At 43.8% G+C, this 25,332-nt stretch overlaps 1 protein-coding gene across 1 annotated transcript; it reads left to right on the plus strand.

Moving 5' to 3' along the window:
* Nucleotides 1–84: 84 nt before the first annotated feature.
* LOC144952856 (elastase-1-like) lies at nucleotides 85–23,365 on the plus strand. Its single transcript, XM_078883327.1, has 8 exons — nucleotides 85–117; nucleotides 6,755–6,864; nucleotides 12,714–12,842; nucleotides 14,557–14,693; nucleotides 15,765–15,907; nucleotides 16,842–17,018; nucleotides 22,296–22,416; nucleotides 23,358–23,365. The coding sequence occupies exons 1-8, from the start codon at nucleotides 85–87 to the stop codon at nucleotides 23,363–23,365; spliced, it is 858 nt and encodes a 285-aa protein (XP_078739453.1).
* Nucleotides 23,366–25,332: the final 1,967 nt, after the last annotated feature.

Raw genomic sequence — 25,332 nt, forward strand, 5'->3', positions numbered from 1 at the left:
AGGAGAAGGAAACCAGGGGTTTAAATAGCGGCGCATTCGGTGGTAGCGCACAGACACGAAAACTCGACACCTTCAGAGGCAAAGATGAGTACGGTGAACATCCTCAGCTTCCTGCTGGTGCTGCTGCTCAGTGAGGGTGAGTCACTCGCAGACTCACACACACACTGACAAAGACAACGGTCCTCCTATAGCCTTACTGGTGTTGCCCGTGAGTGGGAATCAAACTCCGGTCGTCTGGTTCTGAGCGCAGAGTGCTAACCGCTCATCTATCACTCCCCGCAGACACACACACACATACACAGACACTTACTGACACACAGACTCCCACAAAGAGACACACACAAAGACACACACAGACAGATTCAGACGCTATCACACACATACACTGCCGCATATACAGGGTGGGCCATAAGTAACTACCTGCGTTGAAATAGCAGTCTTTTGTAAAAAAAAATAACGCGGAAATAAAGTAGAAGCCTGGGAGTTTATGATGTCCCGGTATACACCTCAGCAGCGTGTCACAATAGTTGAAATTAATTTCAGAAACAATTGTTCAATTATTTCAACACAGACAGACTATCGCAAGATATTTTGAGACCCGAACGGCCCCAACTCCGCACTGTATTCATTCGGGAGTTGATTTCCCAATTTCGGGAATCAGGAACAACAGTGGATGCAAAAGGTGTTGTCAGACCTCAATCCAGTCGATCTTCGACTTCGATTGAGCAAGTTAAGGGAGAGCGTCAATGAGAACCCCGAAACTTCTAAGAGGAGGAGATGCTGCTCAGCTCAATTGGGGATCGCGTGACGGTCACTGCGACGAATCTTGGTACAGGATTTACATCTTTTTCAGGTTAGATTCAGCTAAAAAATTGCAGTCCATCTAAGCCTCCTAGAGTATCCGGGTGCTTTCAGTGAAGACGATGCTTTCATTACGAATTTAATTATGTTAGATGAAGCTCATTTTCACCTTAGTAAGTGGCTTCGTCAAAAAACAAAATTGTAGGTTCTGGGGTTCATACATAATTTTATCGAATCTCCATTAATTAAAGAATGTTCTATCATTTAGAGTTTGTGTTTTTATATAATCTTACAAAAGTGATAGGCAAAACAAATCAGGTAGTTACTTATATGCACAGATACCAAGTGACTTGCAACATACACTCACAGACACTAAGACACCTTCACTCAAACTCTCCAACTCATATATACAAACTACACTCACAGAAAGACTCAAACGAACTTACACGCAGACAAACAAACACCCATATAGCCTCCAACAGATTGTTGCGGCTAGTGCTGTTAGCTAGTAGCAGCCCCTATGAAGGCCGTCATGGCACACGAGGGGGTGGGTGACCAGCACCACGCACGACCGCCTTTGTTTCCCTAGTGGCGAGGTTTACATACCGCACCATGTACTCATTTGAGGCTGAGTCGACCTAGGGGAGGCCGAGGACCGATTAAAATAATCGTAACTGGTGTAGGCCTTGAGGTGGAATCGAACTCGGTTCGCCGGGTTCATAGCGCAGCGCGTTAACAACTGCGCTACCACCCCCCACGAGACGTACGTACACAATGGTTACCCCCAAATGCATAAACACTCATGAAACGTGACGTTGGCCAAACGTCTCAATATAGGACCACAGAGCTTGGGTAATTGTTGGACATTGAGTGTTACCCTTCCTGCACGCACTGGTTTCCTTCGGGCGCTCCAAATCCGACAGGCCACCTGAGTTAAATGCTGTCGTATGTTTTACACGTTGAATTCCATGCACCGTCCGCATCACAGTGTACGTGAAAAATGGTATGCCAGTGGCACGGTTCAAGTTAGAATAAATACAATGCAAATTACTCAAATGTAATCACATGCAGCAACATCGACCCCTACTGTGAAGCTATTTCAGACTGTGTCTGTGGAACACAGCAACGCCTTCCTTCGCGATGAAAACCTTGCACTATAAAAATAAAATCGGCCATAATAAACATACGAAGTTACTCTTAAATAATATTTTGTTGATTACTATGATGTTGATAACTATGCCTTGTGTCTGTTATAAATGTATTTAAAAAAGCCATACTTTGTTTGAATCCAGGGGCCTGAGTGCTGTACAGAGTTATTAACCAATAACCAGTGTAAATCAGTTACCGTTTTCAAAATTATTCACCGTTTCCCAATATAAGGAACCCATCACCGATGCCAGTGGAATTTTGGTAATAGATTCGCTGATGGTAAGTGACAACATTGTTTAAATTGCCACGCTCGGAGATGGAATCGAATTGATGGCCCGTGAATGACAGATTCTGTGTGCTAACGTTTACAAGGTGAATACTTTTAGTGATGGTTTCTCGTCGCCAAGCTTTGCGTAAATAAAGCTGTGATCAAAGTGACCTAATTTTTCTTGGATAAATTCTTCGTAGCAATTTTAAATTCATGCTCAATTTTTGTTTATTGTTTAGAGATGTATCGGATCCTCCCGTTACAGACAGACGGACAGAGCTAATAAGTTCACACTTCATTGAATCGTAATTAAAGCTAGTTATGATTATTTGTGCACCAAACGCAATGCATGGTTTAAGCTGCGTCTCACAGCCGCTTGTGTTGTACACGTGTACACATCATGCAGATGCAGTACTTCCTCTTTTTGTTAACACAGCTGCTGAGCACAGGCTCAACGTCCCAACATGTCAAGGGGCCAGCAACAAACAGCAGCGTTAATGTGTTTTTTCTATTGAGCAAGGTTGTTATTATAAGCGCTTTGGAAAATAGACAATAATGGGAGGGAGTTCCAACAAGGAGCGCGAGCGAAAAAGAAAAAAGTGTCGTGAGGGAGTGGGTCAGTGGAAAGTTGGGTGAGTTAGAGGGTGGTGGGTGAGCTAGTGAGTGAAAGTGTTTTTGTTATAATAAGATCATCTGTATAAATGTAACACGTAGGCTTTCATGAGCAGTGCTGTGATTCATAATTACGTGTGTCATAAACCCTCCTCCACCGAACACAGACAGCAAATAAGGTTATCACGTGAACAGTCGTGTATTTTTATTACTGCTTGTTACAACAATTAGTCCTTGGACCAGACCAGATATCGGTACCACTCAAGGTGGCGAAGCTTCAATTGTGTCATTTTATTTGTTACACCAACAGAAGTAAAATAATACACAATAACCTTTCCAAATGAACAGCTGTTTAATTTTTCTCGCAGAAAACCTGTTTTTGCACCTATCGCAATCACACCTATTTGCCCGGACGTTACAAATAAAACATTCCAACACTTCTGCTGTTAATTAAGACAATAAATAATTTACAAGATGGATGTTTGTTCCCAAGGCATGCATTTCCTACATATTCTTGAATTATTTCACGCTTGTTCTTCAATTTCAGTGACATGGTTACGTCTGGAATAGATTGTCGCGATCTGTCTTCCTTCGGTTTCTAGCAGCTTGTTTGCTCATGATCATTTAATGGCAGGTGAGGCAAGTACTGGTGGTTCTGTAGTATTTCTGTTCAGTAAAGATATCTAGAGTTCTAACTTTACCCTCATTGTATTGTTAATGTACCTGTTAAGATTATTAGTACTACAGGCACAAATAATGATTTTTGTTTAGTTATTCAATTTTTTTATTTTTTATGTTTTGATTCTATAAATTGTAAACTTTCATAACATGCACACAATTATTGATAATTAACATCATAAAAAACTAACCATTTATATTTTGAGAATAGGGTTTTCCATTTTTTCTGGTAACAAAACAGGTGTTAAAATGTTAAAACACCAAACTGAAACCTTTAACAATGAATCATTTTTGTATTAACCACAATACTTGTGGTCAGAATGAAAGCTGTCTCTGGTGTGGACCAATCAGTTTCAAAGACAATGCATATATTATGAGAGTATGTATTTTGTTTGCATTCTGACTACAAGTATTGTGGTTAATGCAGACATGATTCCTTGTAAAAGGTTTCAGTTTGGTGTTTTAATATCTTAACACCTGTTTTGTTGCCAGAAAAAAGGGGAAAACATATTCTCATATTTTTGTACGAGCAAAGGAGGTCCCATGATATTTATATTTTAGAGATAGTTATGCCAACTAAACAAAGCTTTAAATTAGCGGTTTTTTTTGCATTCTCATCGCAATTTGTCTCCGCATTTTAAGAAATAATCTAGTTGAATTGCATATCATTGAAAAGCGTATTCTCTGGAACAGATGACTAGGTTAGTCATATATGGCTATATGCTTTGCTGTCATGTCAAAAGAAGCTCTTGAGATAGGAGAAGATGCCTACTAGGTATTCAAGCAAACAAGGTTAGCTGAGGACCCACCATCTGTGAAATTCCACAACAAGATGACCAAGCAAAGTCTCAAGACATTCTCCCATATCAGCACAAAAGCAGCACGTGGAAAGAAAGCACAGGATGTGGTTCTGGAGGCAGATAGAAACCTGTTCAACCACACGATCCTGGTGGCTGAAAACAGGAAGATGAATATGAAGGTTGTCCTTGCCCACCCACTGGGCCCACTGCCATGGGGACTGGTAAATGCTGATGGGTCCCTACGAAAAACAAAGAAGGCTGCACATTCCAGAGAGGTTGAAAAGAATGTGTCTCCTGCAGAAGACATCCCAACCTCATCTACTTCCATCATTGATGGGATGAGCCTGGTCCAAAAAATGAATGTCAACAACAAAACCTTCGCACAGGTGGCAAAGTCAGCCTTGACCCAGGTCCTCCACGAGGGGGCACAGAGTGAGAGGATTGATGCTGTTTTGATGTCTATCGACATACTTCGATCAAAGATGCTGAACGACTGAACCGGGGTGCAGACACCACTCTCTGGTACAATAACCTTGCAAGGGGACACCACGTCCAGCAGTGGAGAAAATTCCTGTGCTGTCTCTCCAACAAGACCAGTCTCATCAAGTTTCCACGAAGGTTATCATCAGAATATGTCCCACACACATGGAGGATTACAAAAATCATTACTATACTGCCTCCTCTGGTGGTACCAATAATTGTTTTTTATTTAGTCTGGGCCCATGGACTAAATGTCATGAAGCCAGAACTGTGAAAAAGTCCTCCAATCTTGAACCTTCAACAGACAGTGTGGAGTCATTAATGTGCGGCCAAAAGGGAGCATGGAGTGGCAGGAATTGATGCTGAGAGGTTAATGTAATTGCATGAACTATGTTATTTTACAATATCTCATGTTAGATATGGAAGTATAACGTGATGAAACAAGTACAATTGGCTGTGCGTCATGGCAATATTACATTATCATAAATTACGTGAGATATGTTAATGCGATAATCACTTTGGTGACTGTTACGCAGTTACGCAGTCACCAAAAGGAAAGTTTTACTTGATGTTCTGTAGAGGATAGTATTGCAGTCGGATACCTGTGATCCTTTTGTGCCACATGCTAGTGTCAGTCCAACATTAAATTTGATAAAATTGCGAATGTGAACTGATGTGGTAATTGCATGATTGGTACACTGCTTGTGTCGAAAGACACTCAAGCAGTTAAAGACGACAGACTACCGAGTAGCGCGTCCAGTGGCTTGATTTTCTCCAGTATTGTCACATTCACTCTTACAACGTCAAATTCTCCGACGTTAATAATATTACGTGTAACGCTCCAAGATTGATGCGATCACTGACTGGAAATACATAAACCACTCAGCTCTTCATTTTCGACCCTTGACACAGCCTATAGAACTCAACATTGCAACGCTCGACATTAATTAAAATCTGTCTACCCTGGAAATCTGTGGAGACAACCAACTGGGCTGTCTTCATCCTCAAGATCTTCTTAAACAAATCCATAGATTACCAAATGGATCGCTTAGTTCCTCTAACTCCCCGCAACCTCAGATGTGCCTCCTCATCCCGACTAAACATTTTATTTGTTAACACTTTGTTTGGTGAAAGAGTTTTTTCGCATTGCTGCTCCACAATTCTGGAATTGCCTTGCCGCTAATGTACAGCTCGGGACCCCTCCCTTCACCCCCCCCCCCTCTTTACTTGTTGATAAATCCAAAACGCAGAGCTTTATTGCACCTATACCTCACTTTTTTGTCGCCTCTTGCTGCCATTATATTTTCACTCGTTTTTGTTGACATGTTTTTGTTGATGACCGTTACATTTCTAGTATATTGAGAAATAATTCGTAAGGATTATTGATGTATTTTTCTTTGTTTAGTTGTTGTTGATGTACTCACGCACCACGTATCTCCCGTGTAAAATTGCCAGGAAACTGGCTAAACAGGACCACCCATATAAACAATTAAATCAATGCAACACTTAATCTGTATGTATCTCTATTAGTCTTTGTGGGTCTCTATGCATATTTAAGTCTCGTTGTATTTATGTGAGTCTTTATATATCTCTATGTGCCTCTAGGTATCTTTATGTGTCTCAATGTATTTATGAGCCTCTATGTATCCATATTAATTTCTACATATATATATAAATCTCTAAGGGAAATTTACCAATTAACTCGCTAAACGGGATCATCTCAGTAATTCATCAAGCTGCATAGATAATCAGATCTAAAATGTATCTCTCTGGAACACGAGAGATGCTCCACGTGGTTTCCCTGGGCCCTTGCTGCTCCACCCAGCAGTCTGGTGGCTGAACACAGCAAGGGTGAAAATCAATCTATACTGTATCATACTGAACATCATTATGACAGACAAATAAATGCTTGCTGTTGTTTTGTGATATGAAACAGCTTCTCACGTATATTGTGATGTCATTGCAGATCTCACTCGTGACCGCATGGGATCTCGAACGTCCTGATGCTCTCTACCACACGTGCGGAGGCGTCCTCCTCAACAGTGATTGGGTGCTGACTGCTGCCCATTGCATAGAGTGAGTGACCCATTCAATGCCTATAGCAGACACCACACATTTCCGTCCATGTTTTTTCACGAGTGACCCTGGAATGCTAAGACGTTACGTCTACCACCTGGCAAAATCTCAACCCAGTGACCAATATAAATTACTTATCCAAGAAAGATGGACTGCATGGTGGCCGGTCCGTTTCCAGCATCATTCACTGATTTCTTCCACAACGGCAAAGTACGGTGCAGGGAAATTGGCAGCATGGCACACGTGATGACACGTATGAGCACGATAAAGCAATGTGAAAGCTTCGTTGTGGTTTTAAGCAGTTTTACTTTATGCTTGAATAGCTCTGCTTAAAACTATAAACTCAGTTATACCATGGCATTGAAGAGTATATCTTCTCAACACCAGTCTATTAATACACAAGACAGCTTAAGGGTGGCCTGATGTTACATCCCTCTCTGGGTATACAAAGGTCGTGGGTTCGATCCTGACCCTGAACCCTGTTTATTTGGAGTATCGTGTTCTCCCCGTGGTCACGTGGATTTTTCTCCAGGGTCTCCGGTTTTCCCTCTACATTTAGAAACATGCCCAGAGAGTATTTGGCTGCTATAAATGTCCACACAATAAGCCACTTTATTGATATATCATTTGTGGCCATGTCGCTTCTGAAAACAGAGCAATATGGCTAAGTTGGTTTTACCTGGTAAAATAAACAAATGTTTAGTTCAGTTTAACCTTTCACACTCCTGGTCATTCAAATGCTCAGTGCAGTTAAGCTGTCTCAGATTACACATACAATCAACACAGACTCAGGTAAACTTCAGAGTGCATTCTCCTCACACCAATTAAGTTTGGAGAACAACACTGGCTTCATGCCGGCAATCTCTATGAGCAGGGATGAGAGGCCTAGGCTGGATCTTTTCTCCTATCCGCTGCCTTTTATTCACCAAGCCTCTGCCATGCCTCTCATCCAGTCCCGTTTTCTCTCATGTTTATATCAATTGAGCCAGATGTAGTTGAAACGAGCTGCTGCTTCAGTCGGGCGTCGAAAGGTGATTGGCCAACCAGTCGAGCAAGAATTCTCTAAGCATCAGGGAACTCCCTTCATCCTCCAGCTCACACAGAGAGAATTCACCACCCGACAGTTTATCACAACAGTGAATATGGTTCAAGCGTACCCGTGACACACTGTGTCTAAATACACACTTCCAAGAGGGTCCTGATACATCGGAATGTCTGGCTAGCATCAATGACAGTGTATGCATTTAACCATGGAATGAAACCGGAGAACCTGGAGAAAACTATGCAGACAGACCCTAAAAAAGAACACTAGTCGCCATTCATCACTATATGGTGGTAATGACACCACGGTGCTTGTGCCAGGGTAGTTGCACTCTTACTGGAAGGTCACGGGTCAAACCTACAGTAGGTGTGATAAATGACTGCCTGAGATGACTGACAGATGCACTGCCTGTGCTCCCGACTGTGCCAACCAGTAGTATTGTCTGCCTGCATTGTTGTTGCTGGGTGACTGCCTAAAAGTCTTGTTAGCATCTTCTGTGTGTCTCCCCCATAGAGGCCGATCTTGATATCGCTGGCACCAGTTGTCGGCAAGTCCACTCAGCTTCATATCCTCCAGTACCAAATCAGTGAATCTCCACTCCATCCCGTGTGGTGCCCATTTATCCCCCTCTGCCCGGCCAAACAGAAGCAGCTTGGGCATGTGGTGGCTGGGCATGTGAGCTACATGGCCCAGCCAATGCAGCCTCGTCTTCTGGAGGAGCTCACTGATGGAACTGTGCACATATCTCTCAAGTATATGTGAGCTTCTCAAACAATCTAGTCTCATTATAGCCTCAATGTATAGAACTAGTGTAGATGTTCCTTAGAAGGGATCCAAATTTCATAAGCATAGAGAAGGGAGGGCATAACTATGGCTGAGATGACTCGGTGCCCTGTATCGAGCAATAGTCCGCATCTATGCCACTACCCCCACTTGCCACTTTCATCTGTTCAATATTCGTAAAATCCATCTCCTCATCTCGCTCTCTGCTGCTAAACTCCTACTGAACATCCGTGAAAAAGAGATTCATAGCTCATCGGACTTATCAAGGATGAATCAAGATTCTGATTTACTCCCTCGTTTTCGCTCACCTTGACTATTGCAATTCTCTTCTCCTCGGCCTTCATGCATCCGCCTTCACTCCTCTCCAACAGTTACAAAATGCCGCATCCTGTATAATTTTTTACCTCCCCGACAATTCTCACATTTCTGCTCTACTTTTCCAACTCAACTGGCTATCTGTCTATTTTTGAACACGTAGGCTTTTGAACACGTAGGCTTTTGCGACCAATATCATCCATAATAGGTTTTTTTTCCCTGTCTACTGTCACCGTCTTTTTAAATTTCTCATTCTACAATGGACCCTTTTGCATCACGGTTTCGATATATCGCGGGGTCGGCATAAGAAATGAAATATGAATTTTTGGGAGTTTTGCGAAAGCTGCAGACAACACGCGAAGGCCAGCAGACGACACGCAACAAGTTTAGTAACTCATAAATGCATAAATATATGTACAGTAATGTATTATATTAATGTCTTGTATCTTTTAATACCAAAAATATACACATTTCCTTTAATGTTGCATTTTGTTAAAAGTTAAAGTTTGGGAAGAATAACGCGAAAGCCAGCAGACGACACGCAAAGGCTCACAGCGCCCCCTCCCCCCTCGCTTCGCTCGCCAAGGGAACCAAGGGGACCACAACATTTTATATGGTTCTTCCAGATCGCGGGGGGCCTGCGCCCCTAACCCCCGCGACGTGGAAGGGTCGACTGTAGTTTATAAACCCCTCCATTGTCTTGTTCCCACGTTTCAGTTTTCAGTTTCATTTCATTTATTTGGTATAGCCCTGTGAGCCATTCGGCTCTTGAATCGGGTGCAACCGCAACAAACAAAAAAACAAAAACATGAACATCTCAAAGCGACTATGCGCAAACAAAAAAATCCAGGAAAAAACAGCAAAACAACGTTATCTTGCTTTCCTCATATCTTATGATGTCCTATCCCTCCCTATCTGCTCCTAATCTCGACTGTCCCTCTGTTTCTCTCACCCTGCTCCCAGTTACGCTCTCATACCTTTCCCTTCTTTCTGCCCTTCACTGGAAGCAACTGCACATAAAATAATCATATTCACCACTTGCTTCCATTCCTCCAATAATATCCATCTCTTTTTCTTTGCCCATCCCACTGCAACGCCCGGCCCTCGCCCCCCAACTCCCACCAGGTCGACACCAACACTATCATTACCCCTAATGCTACCGAAAACCCTCCTTTACCACTCCCATCTGTACACCTGTCACCATAACTACACCACCACTTTTAATAACTCCACTCCTTATTTTAACCTCAATCATCTTGCGTACTATTTATAACTGTCGTAAAGCACCTTGGTTGAAGGTACTATATATATAACATACGATAATATAGCTACCACAAATCATTATATAGCTGATGAAAATGTAATGCCGTTTGACTGATTCAGGGGGAGGCCACTGATGCCAATTTAACTGGTTAATAGCACACTGTGCAAGTATAGTAACTCCACGATTATCTCCACAATCTGCCCCATCTCTCATGAAGAAAGGAGGGGTGGATTAGCTGACATAAAATACCCAAGTTGGTGCATTTTTTTTGGTGGTGATGATAGAAAGGCTCTATTTATTTGTGGCATGATCCATGTTCAGCAGTAGAATCTCAAACTCATTTTCAGTGAGCAGCAATTACGCAAACATCAGTATGCATAACAATCAGCCTCTCATTGTATTTGTACCAGATGGAGCTTCCTCTGGTATAGAGATAGAAATCGTCTTAAAACACATAGGAAAATAACATGTTAAATTGTGCAGGGGCCAAAGGACATCTCTGTCGCACAACAAGGTGAACATAAAATGGTTCTGACTCCGAGCCACTCAGTTTTTCCTCGGCATGCCCACCATTAAAACGGTCCTTTATTAATATGAGCAAAGGGTTAAAGATCCAGAAAACATTCAGATTTACTCAGTTCTGTCCTTTTAGTGGCATCACAGGCCAAGACCAGGTCATTAAAGCAGGAATATAGGTCTGGTGTGGACCGATCAATTTCAAAGACAATGCATATATTTTCAGAGTATGTTTTTTGTTTGCATTCTCACCACAAGTATTGTGGTTAATGCGGAAATAATTCCTCGTAAAAGGTTTAATTTGGAGTTTTAACATCTCAACACCTGTTTTGTTGCCAGAAAAAAAGGGGAAAACCTATTCTCATATTTTGGGACTGGCAAAGTAGGTCCCATGATGAAATATAGGTCTTGATAAAATTCATTACGCCTCTGCTGTAGCAGATGAATAGAGAATTTGGTATATGTGCAGGACCTACCCAGTCTGAAACTACTTTGGAGCTATTCAAGCCTCTCCTTATCATGCTTGGTGAGGCCAATTCTAGGCTCACACTAATAAGGGAGATGCCCCAGTTGTGGTTGCAATTAGTGAGGTTCTCTTTCTTGAACCTACATCACATCCTTTCAATCCTATTAAACTCATACTGTGAATCAGACGATTGTAAGAATGTCATGTGGCACCGTGCCCACAATTGCCACCCTACTTCAGAGATTTCTTGCGATGTCATCATTGCACAGTGCTTTACTTGGTCTCAGACTTCAGATTGCTATTGGCTCTTCCTCAACAGACGACACATCAGCTAACCACTCATAGAGGGTGTGGTTCTTTACTCCAATATTTGAGGTAACATAGTCCCAGCAGGGTAAAGTACATCTTACCCCATGATTTTATCTGAGCTCCCTTCAAGACTTAAAAAATGCTTTGCAAACCTGCAAACCTGTTTCTGTGGATTAAAGATCAGATCATCACTTTTTTCCTTGAATTATTTTATTGGATGTGGTACTGTCAGTTATGATTTCTAGAATTAATGAGCGATTCTTGATTGCTTGCTGCTAAGGCAGGATCAATCTCCCCAGCAACTCAATATCACCCCGTGTGCTCTTCCCCTTACATAAACAGCCTGTTTCCTCAAATTGTCGGTACCAACAACGAATGTTCTTTGACATTGGTGGATCAATGCCAAAACGCCGTTGAAACGCACGCTGCACCGCAATTACGGATTCAGTCTTGCTGAACTTCAGAACGCAAAACGCCTTGTTCTGCGGGGTCACCATCTTGCGAATGACTGAGGCTAGGGGTTGTTTGTGCGCTGGGAGAGGCATCTAGCAGTAATCATTTGAAACTCTATGCCCCGCCCTTTCAAGTGATAAGAGTTTCATTCATGGGCGGTTCGTGGTTGCAGAGATATTGCGATTTCAAATCGGCTCCATCTGTTTTAAAACTCCCTGTAGATTGGAAACCCATTTATTCATCACTGCTTTGAGTGATTAGTTTGTGTCCTTCCCCCGCTCCTCCGATTAGAATGGTTGACTACGCACAGTCAGAAATAAGTTCAACATACATACATACAAAGGCAGGCGTGTGGACACTTAGCCACCTGGTCACCCCATGTCTTACCTAGAGACCCATGAACTTACACAGAGGCGTGATTAAACGCAGTTCTCAAGTGTGATGAATTCATGGTCTCAATGCGATCAACTGTACGAAAAAAATCATGAAATACATTTTGGATTTTTACTTAATTTCGATGAATTCCAGCTCTCATAATGAAAACAAATGGGTTGACTGTCACGCATCAGACATTTCGGCCACATGGTAGGGCCGGAGTGAATGTGTTTTTTGTTCAAAACCAAGAACTGTTATTAAGTGAGCGTCCGATCATTGTACCTCATTAATCCTTCTAATCTCTTGCTGCCCTTTATCTCCCACAGCACTAATTATTCTCAGTCCGTGCTTCTTGGAAAACACAATTTGCAAATGTTTGAAGAGGGACAATTTCATCTGCAAATCAAGAATATACACGTCCATCCGAAATGGAATGCAGACGATGCAGCATATGGGTACGTATATACATGTATAGCCCATTGGTCAATTCACTGTTGTATGAGGGCTTCTCACACCTCTGCGGTATGTGCAGGTGATATGGGCATACACTACCACGCTGTCCAGCGTGGGTCCGTGGAGGTGAGGAACATATTTTCTTCCACTTTTTAAGTTTTAAAATAGTTTATTTTGTGTTACTGGTACCCATGTGCAACAACACGAAAAAAAATAATCAGTTACAACTACCGGGAACTAGTTGGCGCAGTGATGCGCAAACACTACGGACTGCCACACTCGCCCTTGTGTAATCGACTGGGAGAGTATTGCTCACCTGTGTGGGGACGCAGCGCTCACACTCGAGTTATCGACACGCAACTGAACATTGCAATGCGTGCCATCTTAGGTATGCTGAGGTCGACGCCGACCCAGTCGCTCCCAGTGCTTACCCACATTGCTCCATTGCAAATCTGTCGTGAAACATCTTCGAACACATAGGGACATAAACCCAGTGCCAAAAGTCATGCCACCCCTTCTGGATCACGAGCAGCCTCACTCCACTCCACACATACCAATGAAGGAAAGAGATGGAAGCAAGTATGGACTGTGGCCGGTGTCAAAAATAGACATCACATACAGGACCCTACCATCGAACCTCCCGGTTTCAACCTTCCACGTCGCCAATAGTCGACCATGAATCGAATCAGGACCAGGCATGCCCGATGCGGACATCTGATGCACAAATGGTGCATTAAAGATTCGGCGGCCTGCGAGTTTGGCCACCAACTCCCAAATGATCGACCACATTGTAAATAGCTGCTGTCTTCACTCCTTTGAAGGTCGAGCGGACAATATCCAGTCTGTATCTGAACAAACAATTGAGTGGATAATAAATATAAAAGTACATCTTGAATCTGCTGCTATGAATCCATACGAAAGAAGCAGAAGAAGTTACACGTTTGCCAAACGTATAGGATTGTATAGAGCAATAATCACATGTTTTATATTTTATTAACTAACTAGCTGTACTACCCGGCTTCGCCCGGCACTTGGATTCACCACGCCCGGCCGCCTTTTTCTCCCCAATGGCGATGTTCACACACCACATTAGTTACTCGTTCGAGGCTGCATCGACCTAGGGGAGGCCCAGGACCGGTTAAAATAATCGTCACCGGTGGTGGCCGTGAGCGGGAATCGAACTCGGGTGGCCGGGTTTGTAACGCAGCGCGCGAATCGCTACGCATTCGACATGCAATCCAGAAAACCGCAGTTGTATTCGATCTCCTGGCGCGGCAGTTGTAGAAATTGACATATTGCTTAATGTTCTCACCTCTACCCACCTCGCAGCAAAAATGAAAACAGCGCAATCGATCGGCAGGTCCTATGTGATGACATTAAATATGGGTATATCCACCTCTTTCCACCTTATATATCTGTTCAGCGTAGTAAAGTGAACCAAATATCCTATAGAGTTCCTTCTAATGGCGACCCTTCCACAAGTAGTGGCGTGAGCAAGACCTTTTAGGGCAAACCCTTAATTTGGAAATAAAGGGAAAATATATCACGAGGTGGCTTAGATTGGTGCCTTGCCGTGGCTGGAGTCGTATGCACCATGCAGACTTAAATGATTCTGAAAGCGATGACCCGTGTATAATTCCTCATGCACTGTTACCGTAAACTCCACTTCCTCTTCGTCCATTGTCCACTCACCGTGCCCCCACCACCCCATGCCAGGTTTGACCTTGCACTCATTGAGCTCAATGAATCTGTGCCGATCACCAACACGACCCAACCTGCGACCCTGCCCTACCCGGGACACATCCTGTCCAACAACCCCGAGTGTGTTGCGACCGGCTGGGGAAGTCTGTCAAGTAAGGACCAAACAAACAAAACATTATATTTGGTAACGTCTGTCTTTTCCAGGATAAACAAAGGTCCATCGTGGTTCTCTTTTTGTGTAAATAATGCCAGCACAAAGCAATTGCGTTCATAAATACATTTCTATGCTTGTGATATCACCGTATATTATCCTGAATCTTCCGTCCTCAATTTACAAAGGAAACTGCAATATTATTTCATTATTATCCTACATAACCTAATGGCATTAATACTCTTATTATTAAAGGCAACTTACATGAAATGCCTAAATTTCCAAAATCATCAAGCACACTTTATTAACTCTTTGCAGTTCGTCAATTACAAATGTTGTTCATCCTTATAAATACCTCTGTATCTGACTTGATTCCCACGTAAAATGTGGTTTTCACATTCGTGAAAACAAAAACTCTGAGAGTGCATAATTTCATCAGCATTAGTTCCACACAATCAAAACTCTGGAACATTGTCGATATTCAGTGTCTTATCAGCAGTCATGCTTGCTTAAACCAATGCTGGTCAAATTATAGATTGCAAGAAGGATATGTGGCTGATGAGATGTATAAAAATACCACGAATACATTTTATATGTGTGGAGGGAGGCATATTGTCTGCTGATCTAAAATATTGTTTAAGTACATTTGATATTCACGTTATTATTATGAGACGAGGATATCATGAAGGTGTTGTTTTAAGAAAGTCTGCAGTAGTTTCACAGTAGGGGCCACAGTGCTATGTGTAATCCCAATTGAGCAATTTTCAGCAATTTTTCTTTTAATAAGGGACCATGACGCTGGCACATACTGGCCTACTGTTTTCAAATTATGCCATGGGATGGTTAATGTGCACTGTGCCACAGGTGTGTATTTACCATACCTAGAATGGTATGGTAAATACACCTGCAGTCATAACCAAGGGGTACTGATGATGTCGGACCACAAACCTCTTCAATAAGATGCTAGCATGCTACGGCTGGGCCATGTCACCGCCCCTACTTCTTTTAATGTATACACCACAACAACACTAATTATTATTTTGTATTTGTCACATTGATTGCATTTCATCAGCCAATGGCCCATCACCCTCCACTCTTCAACAAGTGAAGCTTCCCTTTATCAGCTACGCCAAATGCAGCAGCAGCGAGTATTGGGGAACCACAGTGAAGCCCAGCATGGTCTGTGCAGGGGACAAACTTCACTCTGTTTGCAACGTGAGTGTAATTGTTATACACACCTTTCATGCAAATACATTATTAACAAGAGAAAGCTGACTTTGTGTCAGTCATCAGAGGCCATTGCAATTCCAATGCAGCAAAACACTTGCAAGTCGGATATCGCATTTATCTGCACCAGGTTGGCTAAATTATATTATAATTCCACACAGTCTCCATACGAGGAAGCCATCCCTATCTGACACTATGCTTGCTACGTGTGTCCAGTGAATTGCAGCTCCCTGTTTGTGATCGTCTTAGAATGTCAAGCTCCATATGTTTGCACTGTGAGATTCATGACTTGCAGGGCAACACACTTAAATGGTGATTACTGTGCATAACCACACTATGTCACACAGTACAAAATAAACACAACACAGTATATCACCGTAGGTTGCATGACTTTCTTTGACAACATTTCACAGTGTTTACGGTAGAATGCGTTTGGTATGCATGACAATGCATTTGATATGTTTTTGTAATGTTAGGCGTGTTGGGTAATGAGACTCGCCCAACTCATTGGGGCTCTGGTGGCTCGGCACGAGGGCATCTAAGCCCGGCCTGTCTCCCTGGCTTCACGCTGTGCTCAGGCCCCTATTTTCGGAGCCCCGTGAGTGCTACTCACAAATGCTGTGCAGTTGCTTCCTATAATGCTGTACAGTTTCCTTGGCGCGTGATGTAGGCTGCTAATCCCCATCTGTTCCATCCGGCTGTGATGTATCGGATAGTGTTGCCACCTCGCACACGCTTTGTTTTTGTCGGTGTTCTCGTTTCCTCCCACATGGAATCACTCGTTTAATTGCCATGTCTGCGGATCCTTCTCGTGCCTCCGCACCTTGTATATTGCTATGCGCTACAAGATGCCAATCGTCATGAATGATGCTGTATAAAACGAAGTCATTGTTACTATTATTACAATTGTCCTTATATGCAGGGAGACTCGGGGGGCCCCCTGAACTGTAAGACGGACAGAGGGTGGGAGGTGCACGGCATCGCGAGCTTCGTGTCTTCTTTAGGCTGTAACTTTCACACAAAGCCGAGCGTCTTCACCCGCGTGTCCGACTACAATCCCTGGATCACCTCCATCACGGGGATGCAGTTCTCCACGACGGTGTGTAACTCATAACGAGCATGCACGTCTCCGTACGAGTCTGTGCATCTCTTTTGTCTCACTCTCCTGCTCACTCACGCATACAGAAAATCACTCACACAGATAATTATCACTCACCCGCTGATTCATACGAAGAGTGACTCACTCACTCAACTCTAGCCCCCACTCTCCATCTCCCGCACTCCCCTCTGCATTAGTGGCGGCGATGTACAACGGAAAGCCGTCAGCCCCCACCCCAGCCCTCTCAACTCCTTCAGACGCGCATGCACAGTTGGGCAAACAAACACTGAGACATACGGTAGACACGCAGACATGGAGATACATGCAGAGACATCCACACACACGGAGACAAACAGAGAAACAGACAAAAGAGGATTGGTGAGACACACAAAGACACGGAGACACATGTAAACATATACAAGATAAAGACACACCGACATAGATAGTCACACAAACATGAATACACACAAAGAGACGTGGAGATACACACAGCTATACCCAGAGAAGTGGAAGCACAAGGCAGACACGCACAGAGGCACACACAGTCAAAGAGAATCACACAGGCAGGAAATGTCCTTACCCAGTTGGGGAATTTTTGCAGCGCCACTTGATTTTCTTGCTTTTGGTGAGGTCAGTAGAAGAAGGGTATGTAGATTTCTCAGCTACAATGCATCCCCACGCACTCATCTGGGCCCAAAGTGAGTTTTTGTGCGCCGTGAAAATTGAGTGAGCTCGAACGTGAGTGCCATGGAATGAAGAAAATTGTGAAGCACTGCTCTAGTACTTGGATAATACATGGCTTAACTCATAGAGGATATGTGGCCCATTCTATGGAGGAGCCCTGGCCCAGCCCAAGCAGATGACGTGACCCAGTCCATGGAAGAAACGTGGCCCAGCCCATGGAGGAGACATGCCAATGGAGGTGGAAGAAGATAGCAAACTCCTCAAGCCGGACGTACGATTTGAGCACAAAGCGCAATGTATAATTGTCCACAGCGCTCATAGATAGAGAGAGCCACACAGAAAGTGGAACCAACAACAACAGCCACCATTCACCACTACATGGCAGTGATGTCACCACGGCGCTTGTGCCATGCTAGGTCCATTCTAGATTTGAAGCTTTCGTGACTGCAAGGAATCATATTCTTAGGTTTTTTCGGTAAAGTCACGTAGGTGAAACATCAAAATTAATAAAAATAAAATAAAATAAAAAATCACGACGTTTCGGAGGCAACACAAGTCTCCGTCATCAGGTGGGACCATCACAGCCGGATTAGCTGCATCAAGTGAGGCAATGATTCAAGATGTAATCCCTTAAAAGCAAGTTGAGGGGGGGAGGAGAGGGGGGGGGGGAGCTCATCAGAATGTGGTAGCCAATGAATGGAACGTATCGGGAGGAAGGGGGGCGGGGCTCAAAGACGGCATGGAGTGCCAACGTACAACGCATCGGGAGGGGGAGGGGGGCGGGGCCGACGTCCATCCTTTTGGCCCCGCCCCCCTCCCCCTCCCGATGCGTTGTACGTTGGCACTCCGTGCCGTCTTTGAGCCCCGCCCCCCTCCCTCCCGATACGTTCCATTCATTGGCTACCACATTCTGATGAGCTCCCCCCCCCCCCTCTCCTCCCCCCCTCAACTTGCTTTTAAGGGATTACATCTTGAATCATTGCCTCACTTGATGCAGCTAATCCGGCTGTGACGGTCCCACCTGATGACGGAGACTTGTGTTGCCTCCGAAACGTCGTGATTTTTTATTTTATTTTTATAAATTTTGATGTTTCACCTACGTGACTTTACCGAAAAAACCTAAGAATATGCTAGGTCCACTTTGTGGCCACGTGGCGTATCGAAGGCTTATTGGCAGGTCACAGGACAGACCCAGATGCCATGGTTTGACTGACATATGACGTTAACTGCCAAGGCACCAGCTTATTGTTACGAGCGTCGCTCCTGCATTCTCCTTTATTGCTGGATGGCGACTGCCTCCAGCTGGCCAGTAGCGTCCTTCATGAACCTCCTCCACAGAGGCCAATCTGGACATCGCTAGTACCAGTCATTGGTAAGTCCAATCAGCTCCATATCCTTCTGTAACACGTCAATCCATCTCTTCTCTAGCCCTGGTCGCGTCTGTTTAGCCCTGTTTAGCTCTGTCACACAATGCACTTTGATACAAATCCAAGAAAGATCATAGGCAGGCAAGCCTGCATGTTTAAAGACAGTGCAGCCATTCCCTTGGAGGGCTCCATGTTTTGTAAGCTCAGAGAAGTGAAGGCATCACTGTGACCAAGAACACTCGCAGCATCATATGGAGAAATAGACCAGGTAGCTTCCACACAGCATTATTCAGCTGATGAAAAGATACTTACACTTGACGGATTTAGTGTGAGACCTCCCCTGCCACACCAGAGCTGGTCATAAGCACACTACCCAGGTACGAACTCTTCTCCACTCATTCTACAACTGCCCCTTCCCTCATAGAGAGTGAAAGGGGGGAGGGAACATTCAATGACATAAAATACTCAGGTAGGTGCCTTTTTTGTGGGGCTGATGGTAAGGCCCCATCTCTTAGTAGGATTCTTCAGGTGCAGCGGCATGTCCAACACCTCAGAGTGGGCAGCAATTACCTAACATGGTTTACCAATAGGGAGCCATCTCTTGACCATACCTGAGCATCTATCAACCCCCAAATGTATATATATATATATACCAGTACTACCATGGAAAGTTTCTCGAACTACGTGGTCAATGAAGATATTAAATAGTGAAATAGTGAACACTGGCTCTAACTCCTTGTCACCATCATGCAAATGTTTAATGATTTTGAGCAGAGGGTCTGGGACTGCAAAATCAGGAAAAATAATCTGGAGTCCTGGCATATTGATGATATAATCGGCCTTGACCAGGTCAATAAAGCAGAGATATAGGTGCTGTTGAACTTCCGTAAACCTCTACTGTAGTAGACAGACAGAGAAAACGGCATCTGAGCAGGACGACCACGGTCGAAAACCACACTGAGGCTCCACAACGCTCTCATTAGTATGTATGTCTGACAAGGTGTTGTTGAATAATCCTTTCCAGGATCTTTCCTGGCACACTTAGGAAGGAGATCCCCCCCCCCACCTTTTTTTAAAGATGGGGACCACCAGGGCATCCTCCCAATCCTTTGGAACCTGTTCCGTGAACCAGACAGACTTACACACACTCACAGTAAAGCTCTACATATAAACACATCCATAAAAAGGGCGTCTGAGTTGGTAAATAAACCCAGGCCCTTCGTGCTGTCATACACTAAAATTATGCTGCCAGATTACCATTGTTTATCTTAAGGACGGTGATAGGTATTGTGCTGCAAACAACTTTTTTATAGAGTGAAAGAGTGAGGTGTGATTAGGAAGAGGGGGGCATGATCCCAATCCTAGTTGCAAGCAATGATGCAATTCTCGCTTGCAATTTTTCTTAGTTCGGTGTACCAGGGTATTGTGGGTGTGAGTGGGATCCTAGATGGATGCTTGCCACCCCAGTTAAAGTAAGGCGGGCATATTTTACAGATAACAAGCCAATGGTCATTGGAGAGACCACGGTAGGTCCTAGTGTCAAGAACATGGGAATGCATTCTCTGATCTGTCACGATGTAGTCCAGTAAATATTCTTGTTTGGGCCTAGCATGGATATATGGTGTCGTGTGGATATTCTAATGCTGGAACAGTGTGTTGCTGATTACGAGGCCATGGGTTACACATAAGTCGCACAGCCTCATACCGTTGTGATTGTGCTAAACTGGACCATGTTTCGAATCCCTTTGGTCTAAGTGCATGTGACGTGACTCATTCGGGAATTAAAGTCACCTATCAAGATAACTCTATCCCGAGGGGCCACTTTATCCAGCTCCTGGGAAAGGAGGCCATCGAAGACATCGGACTTATACGCCTTCCTTGTACACCTCCACTGATGGTCATCTTCTTTGGGTGTGTAAGCTACCACCAATACCATTTCTCACCTCCTTTTAATGGAGAGGCGAGTCCACAACAGTTGGGAACTTACAGCTTCCCACACATCGTCTCCACACTCCTATGCCCACTTCATTTATTGGTTATGAAGCAAAACCACTCAATGTTGTTTAAAGTTTTCATCCCCAAGTGGAGAATTGTCCACCTGTCATGGTGACTGGAATTAGAACCAGTCTACCTCCTGTATACAGAGGTTACAGCTCGCGAGAGATGAATAGAAGCTTCACCTCCACAGTGAGCGCTCGGACATTCCACATTGACAACTTCATTATTATTTTTTATATCCGAAGGGAGGGGTAGAATCTAGCTTTGCCAAATGGGGTTTGGCCCGAAGGCGCCTATATCCCTGGGGCCTTCAGCACAAGCTTAATTCCCACCGTGGGTAATGGTAAGAAATAGTTCCAGATGGAGCAGTTACCACCCCTCACAAATACTGATCCCCCGTATAGCCTAAACAGACATCAGGGCAAGTGCAGTTAGCAGCACCTATGAAGGCCGGCATGGCACAAGAGGGGTGGGTGATCAACACCACGCCCGATCGCATTCTTCTCTCCAGTGGCGATGTTTTAACATACCACACCATGCACTCATTTGAGGCTGAGTCGACTTAGGAGAGGAGCAGGACCGCTAAATACACATATATAGACACACACAGTCCCTGCTCACACTTACTTCAACTCAGCCTTACCACACACCTCTTATTCACTATTCACCATTACTCAGGTCAACCTCACGGCATTCACCTTCACACCATGCCTCACACTCATACATGCCAATTTACACCACATACTACCCTATATACTACACTATGCACACACTATATCACACAGACTATACCATCTCTCTTACACTACTGTACATAATATTGAATTTTCCACCACTTTACCCATCTACATCCTGCTATATATTCCTGCAGTGTACAGTGCTCCCACATTAAATATAATAGCATGCGCATATCAACATGCAAACAGACGCACAGATCCAAAATATACACTAATATAGACACGTAAACACGCAAATACTTTGTTATTTAAGAAGCACCCGAACGCAAACTCACAAAACGCATGCGCGATGGTCATGTTCTTCAAGTTGCAGGTGATATTGATAATACATGTTTTATTAATGTTGCGGATGATGATATTATTCATGTTGGTGATGATGATTTTCTTGATGATGTTCTTCTTTTGCTGATGATCAGAATGATGTTGATGATAATATCAATCTTGCTCATGATGTTAATGATGATATTAATAATGCTGTTGATGATGTACAGGTATCACCAACAACGACCAGTAAATCGTCCCCCACGACCAAGAATTCGTCCTCCCCTCCTCGCAGTGTGATGATGTGGGAGTTCACCGCATCAATCCTCATCAGTATCGCACTGATGTTCTGTGAGTGGTAAACAACCACACGCATCACTACAACCATCATAGTAATGCTGAGGGTTTAAGTGTCAAGTTGAATGTGTGACCAGGTCAGAGCTCAACGTGAGAGATCATGATATAGTCGAATTTGCAAAAGTGACCTGGGGCATTCGTCTGTTGTCAGTAGGGGGCGATGATTGCAAGCTGTGGGGTCAGCGTATGGCACCCCAAGTGGCAGCTGTGTCTATGCATTAGTTTGACAGTACGGGGCGCTAAATGTTGTTGCGTGATTAAAAACTAAACGGGGGGATTTCTCCACAAACCTGGCTGTCGCCTGATGATGCTAGTTGTAATTACTGGCAAAACGTCGTGTTTGAATTGTAAATGTTGTGAATTTACTCTCCAACACACCATTGTGCTATACTCGTAACGAATTGACACATTCTGTTAACGTGATAAACTTTACTAAATGGCTGTGTCAGGTGGTTGCAGCTTTAACGACGCATTTATATTCATGCGCTCTAACCCAAAATCCTCTAATGTGGTTCAGCTTATAGCGCCCCCAGTGGCAGCTGTCCTCGTGTATTTGTCTGCTGCCAGTAATGGGCAATGATTGATGTTGTTTTAATCGCAATGGAGTAAATTACGTCATAATTTTCTATTTCTGGAAATTTGGACCATACAATGGAGACACTCTAATGAGGATTGTAATTGTGTCACTGTGGGGATATATGAGTCCCTGTGTGAGTCAATATGTATTTGTGGGAGTTTGTGTGTTTATGTATGGGAATATGTGTCTTTGTGAGTAATTGCGTCTTGTTGTGAGTTTGTGCGTCTCTCTGTGAATCTGCATGTCTCTGTTAATTTCATTCTCTCCCTGCGAGTGCATGTGTCAGTGAGTCTGTGTGTTTTTGTGCGAGGCTGTGGCTCTCGATGAGCCTTGTGTAACTGCTGTCTGTGTTTTGCAGGCATATGAAGTGATGCTGCTTGTGTTTGCAATGTACGCAAGGATTAAACACAGCAAATACAGTCACCTCATACACAAGTACCAGATTAAAAGATATACCTACTAAACACATGTGTTTTGGGAAATTCAGTAAGGTTGATTCAAATGAGCTCGGAATTGGGGAGTTAAACGTGTAACAATTATCAATATTCAAACATTAACAGAAATAACAAATATACACTATTATTATATGAACATACTTATATATATAAACACTCATTTACATTAAAGTCACTATTACAATAACATAGAACCAAGTATTGGCCGAGCTCTGTGAGCAAATCAACTCTCTTCACCACAAATTACACACCAGTTTCCACATTTAGTGACATCAGCAGCAAAGTCAATGTTTGCCATTGGGTCAGTACAAGCAAAACTCTGGACCTTTTCGACGTTCAGAGACTCATAAGCAGATACAGACTTGTTTTTATTCCATATATTCTCCACAATGATGCTACATATTACGTTGTTGTTTATTGAAGGAATTAACTATTTCCAGAGTTTTGTAAGTCCTATGATTGCTTTTATAACATTTGCTTGAGTTCAGTGATGGTATATAAATTCTGTTTTAATAAAAGATTTAAAGATTGAATGAGAGTGATGATGATGATTGTGAGGGAGTCCATCGGATGTGCTCGCATCACGTGGACATGATTGCTGTGATGAGGGTGCGCCTATTACACTCAACCAATGGCTACAAGGCACTTGCCGGTGGACTATTACTACACTAAATACATAATTAACACTTTGTTACAATTTTTTTGTTCCTGGGTATTAAGTGTTATTTTCTAATTGCTTATGCCTCAAAAGTACAGAAAATGGCTATTATTTCCCACAAACTTTGTTTTCTAGGATATTTCAGATTTATTCAGTGCCGAGTAAAATTGGAGTAGCTTCTAGAACATTCTAGAACTTTCAGTAATATAAATAGTAGTATAAATACAGGGACCTTAAGCCCATCATGCAGAAATAGCAGTTGCTTGAGTGTTCAGTGGGTTCCAGCCAAATTCTTTGGATAGCGAACTTAATGGCTGTCTTTTCTTCTCTGTACCGTCCTACAAAAATACATTTATTTCACCCATGACTAATGTGTAAGAGATTCTCGCAAACATTTTTTTATATATGGTATATTTTTTCAATAACATTGAAAATTGTGAAACATTTTAAAAGTAAATTTTTTTACAATAAAAAAAATGTAAACAACTTTTATAACGTACAATTCTGAGCAACAATTGTCCATCTTACCTTCCAGAGCTATTTTGCATTGCTCGCAGGTTAAATGGGGTGCCCAGGGTTTGTCTTGATCCCCAACAGGCATGCCGAAATATGCCTTGTAGGCCTCACACATCTTAGCAGATGCTTCCACAGAGTACTTTGTCGCTCTTGTCTTGATAAATTGGCTGCAGATGTAGTGGTGGTATTGACGTGCGCCGACTGTGACAGTGATGGATCACGGGGCGGCGCGGGGTGCGGGGTTGGGCACGCGTTGTGGGCGTGGTGTGGACGCGCGCGCCGGGAGTGACAGATGACGGGGCGGCGCGGCGTGAGTGGTGAGGCACGATGAGATGTGGGAAAAGAGGATCGTAGCCAGCGCCCGGCGATTGGTCGAATAAGTGGGTGCTCGCAGCGACGTCCGCAGGTGGGGTATAAAGGGGGACGCGCGAGAGCACTCGGGGAGAGTTACCCAGTTGAAGACCCGAAGACGGAGCTGAAGACCTAGTGCCACGAGACCCCTAGTCCCGCCGTCCTTGTGGGGACCGGGGCCCTGTGTGGCTCGGAGGCGAGGCTGTGGGACCCGGGGTCCGACGCCCCCGTGGGTCGGGCTGGGGACCCACAGTCGAGACGGATACCCCGGGCAGGGAGTGTCCCGAGTAGCTCAGTGGCGTTAGTCGCCGAGTAGCTAAGTGGATGTTGGTCATCCGAGTAGCTCAGTGGCG

This window comes from Lampetra fluviatilis, chromosome 70 (genome assembly GCF_964198595.1).
Source record: "Lampetra fluviatilis chromosome 70, kcLamFluv1.1, whole genome shotgun sequence".
Lineage (NCBI taxonomy): Eukaryota > Metazoa > Chordata > Hyperoartia > Petromyzontiformes > Petromyzontidae > Lampetra > Lampetra fluviatilis.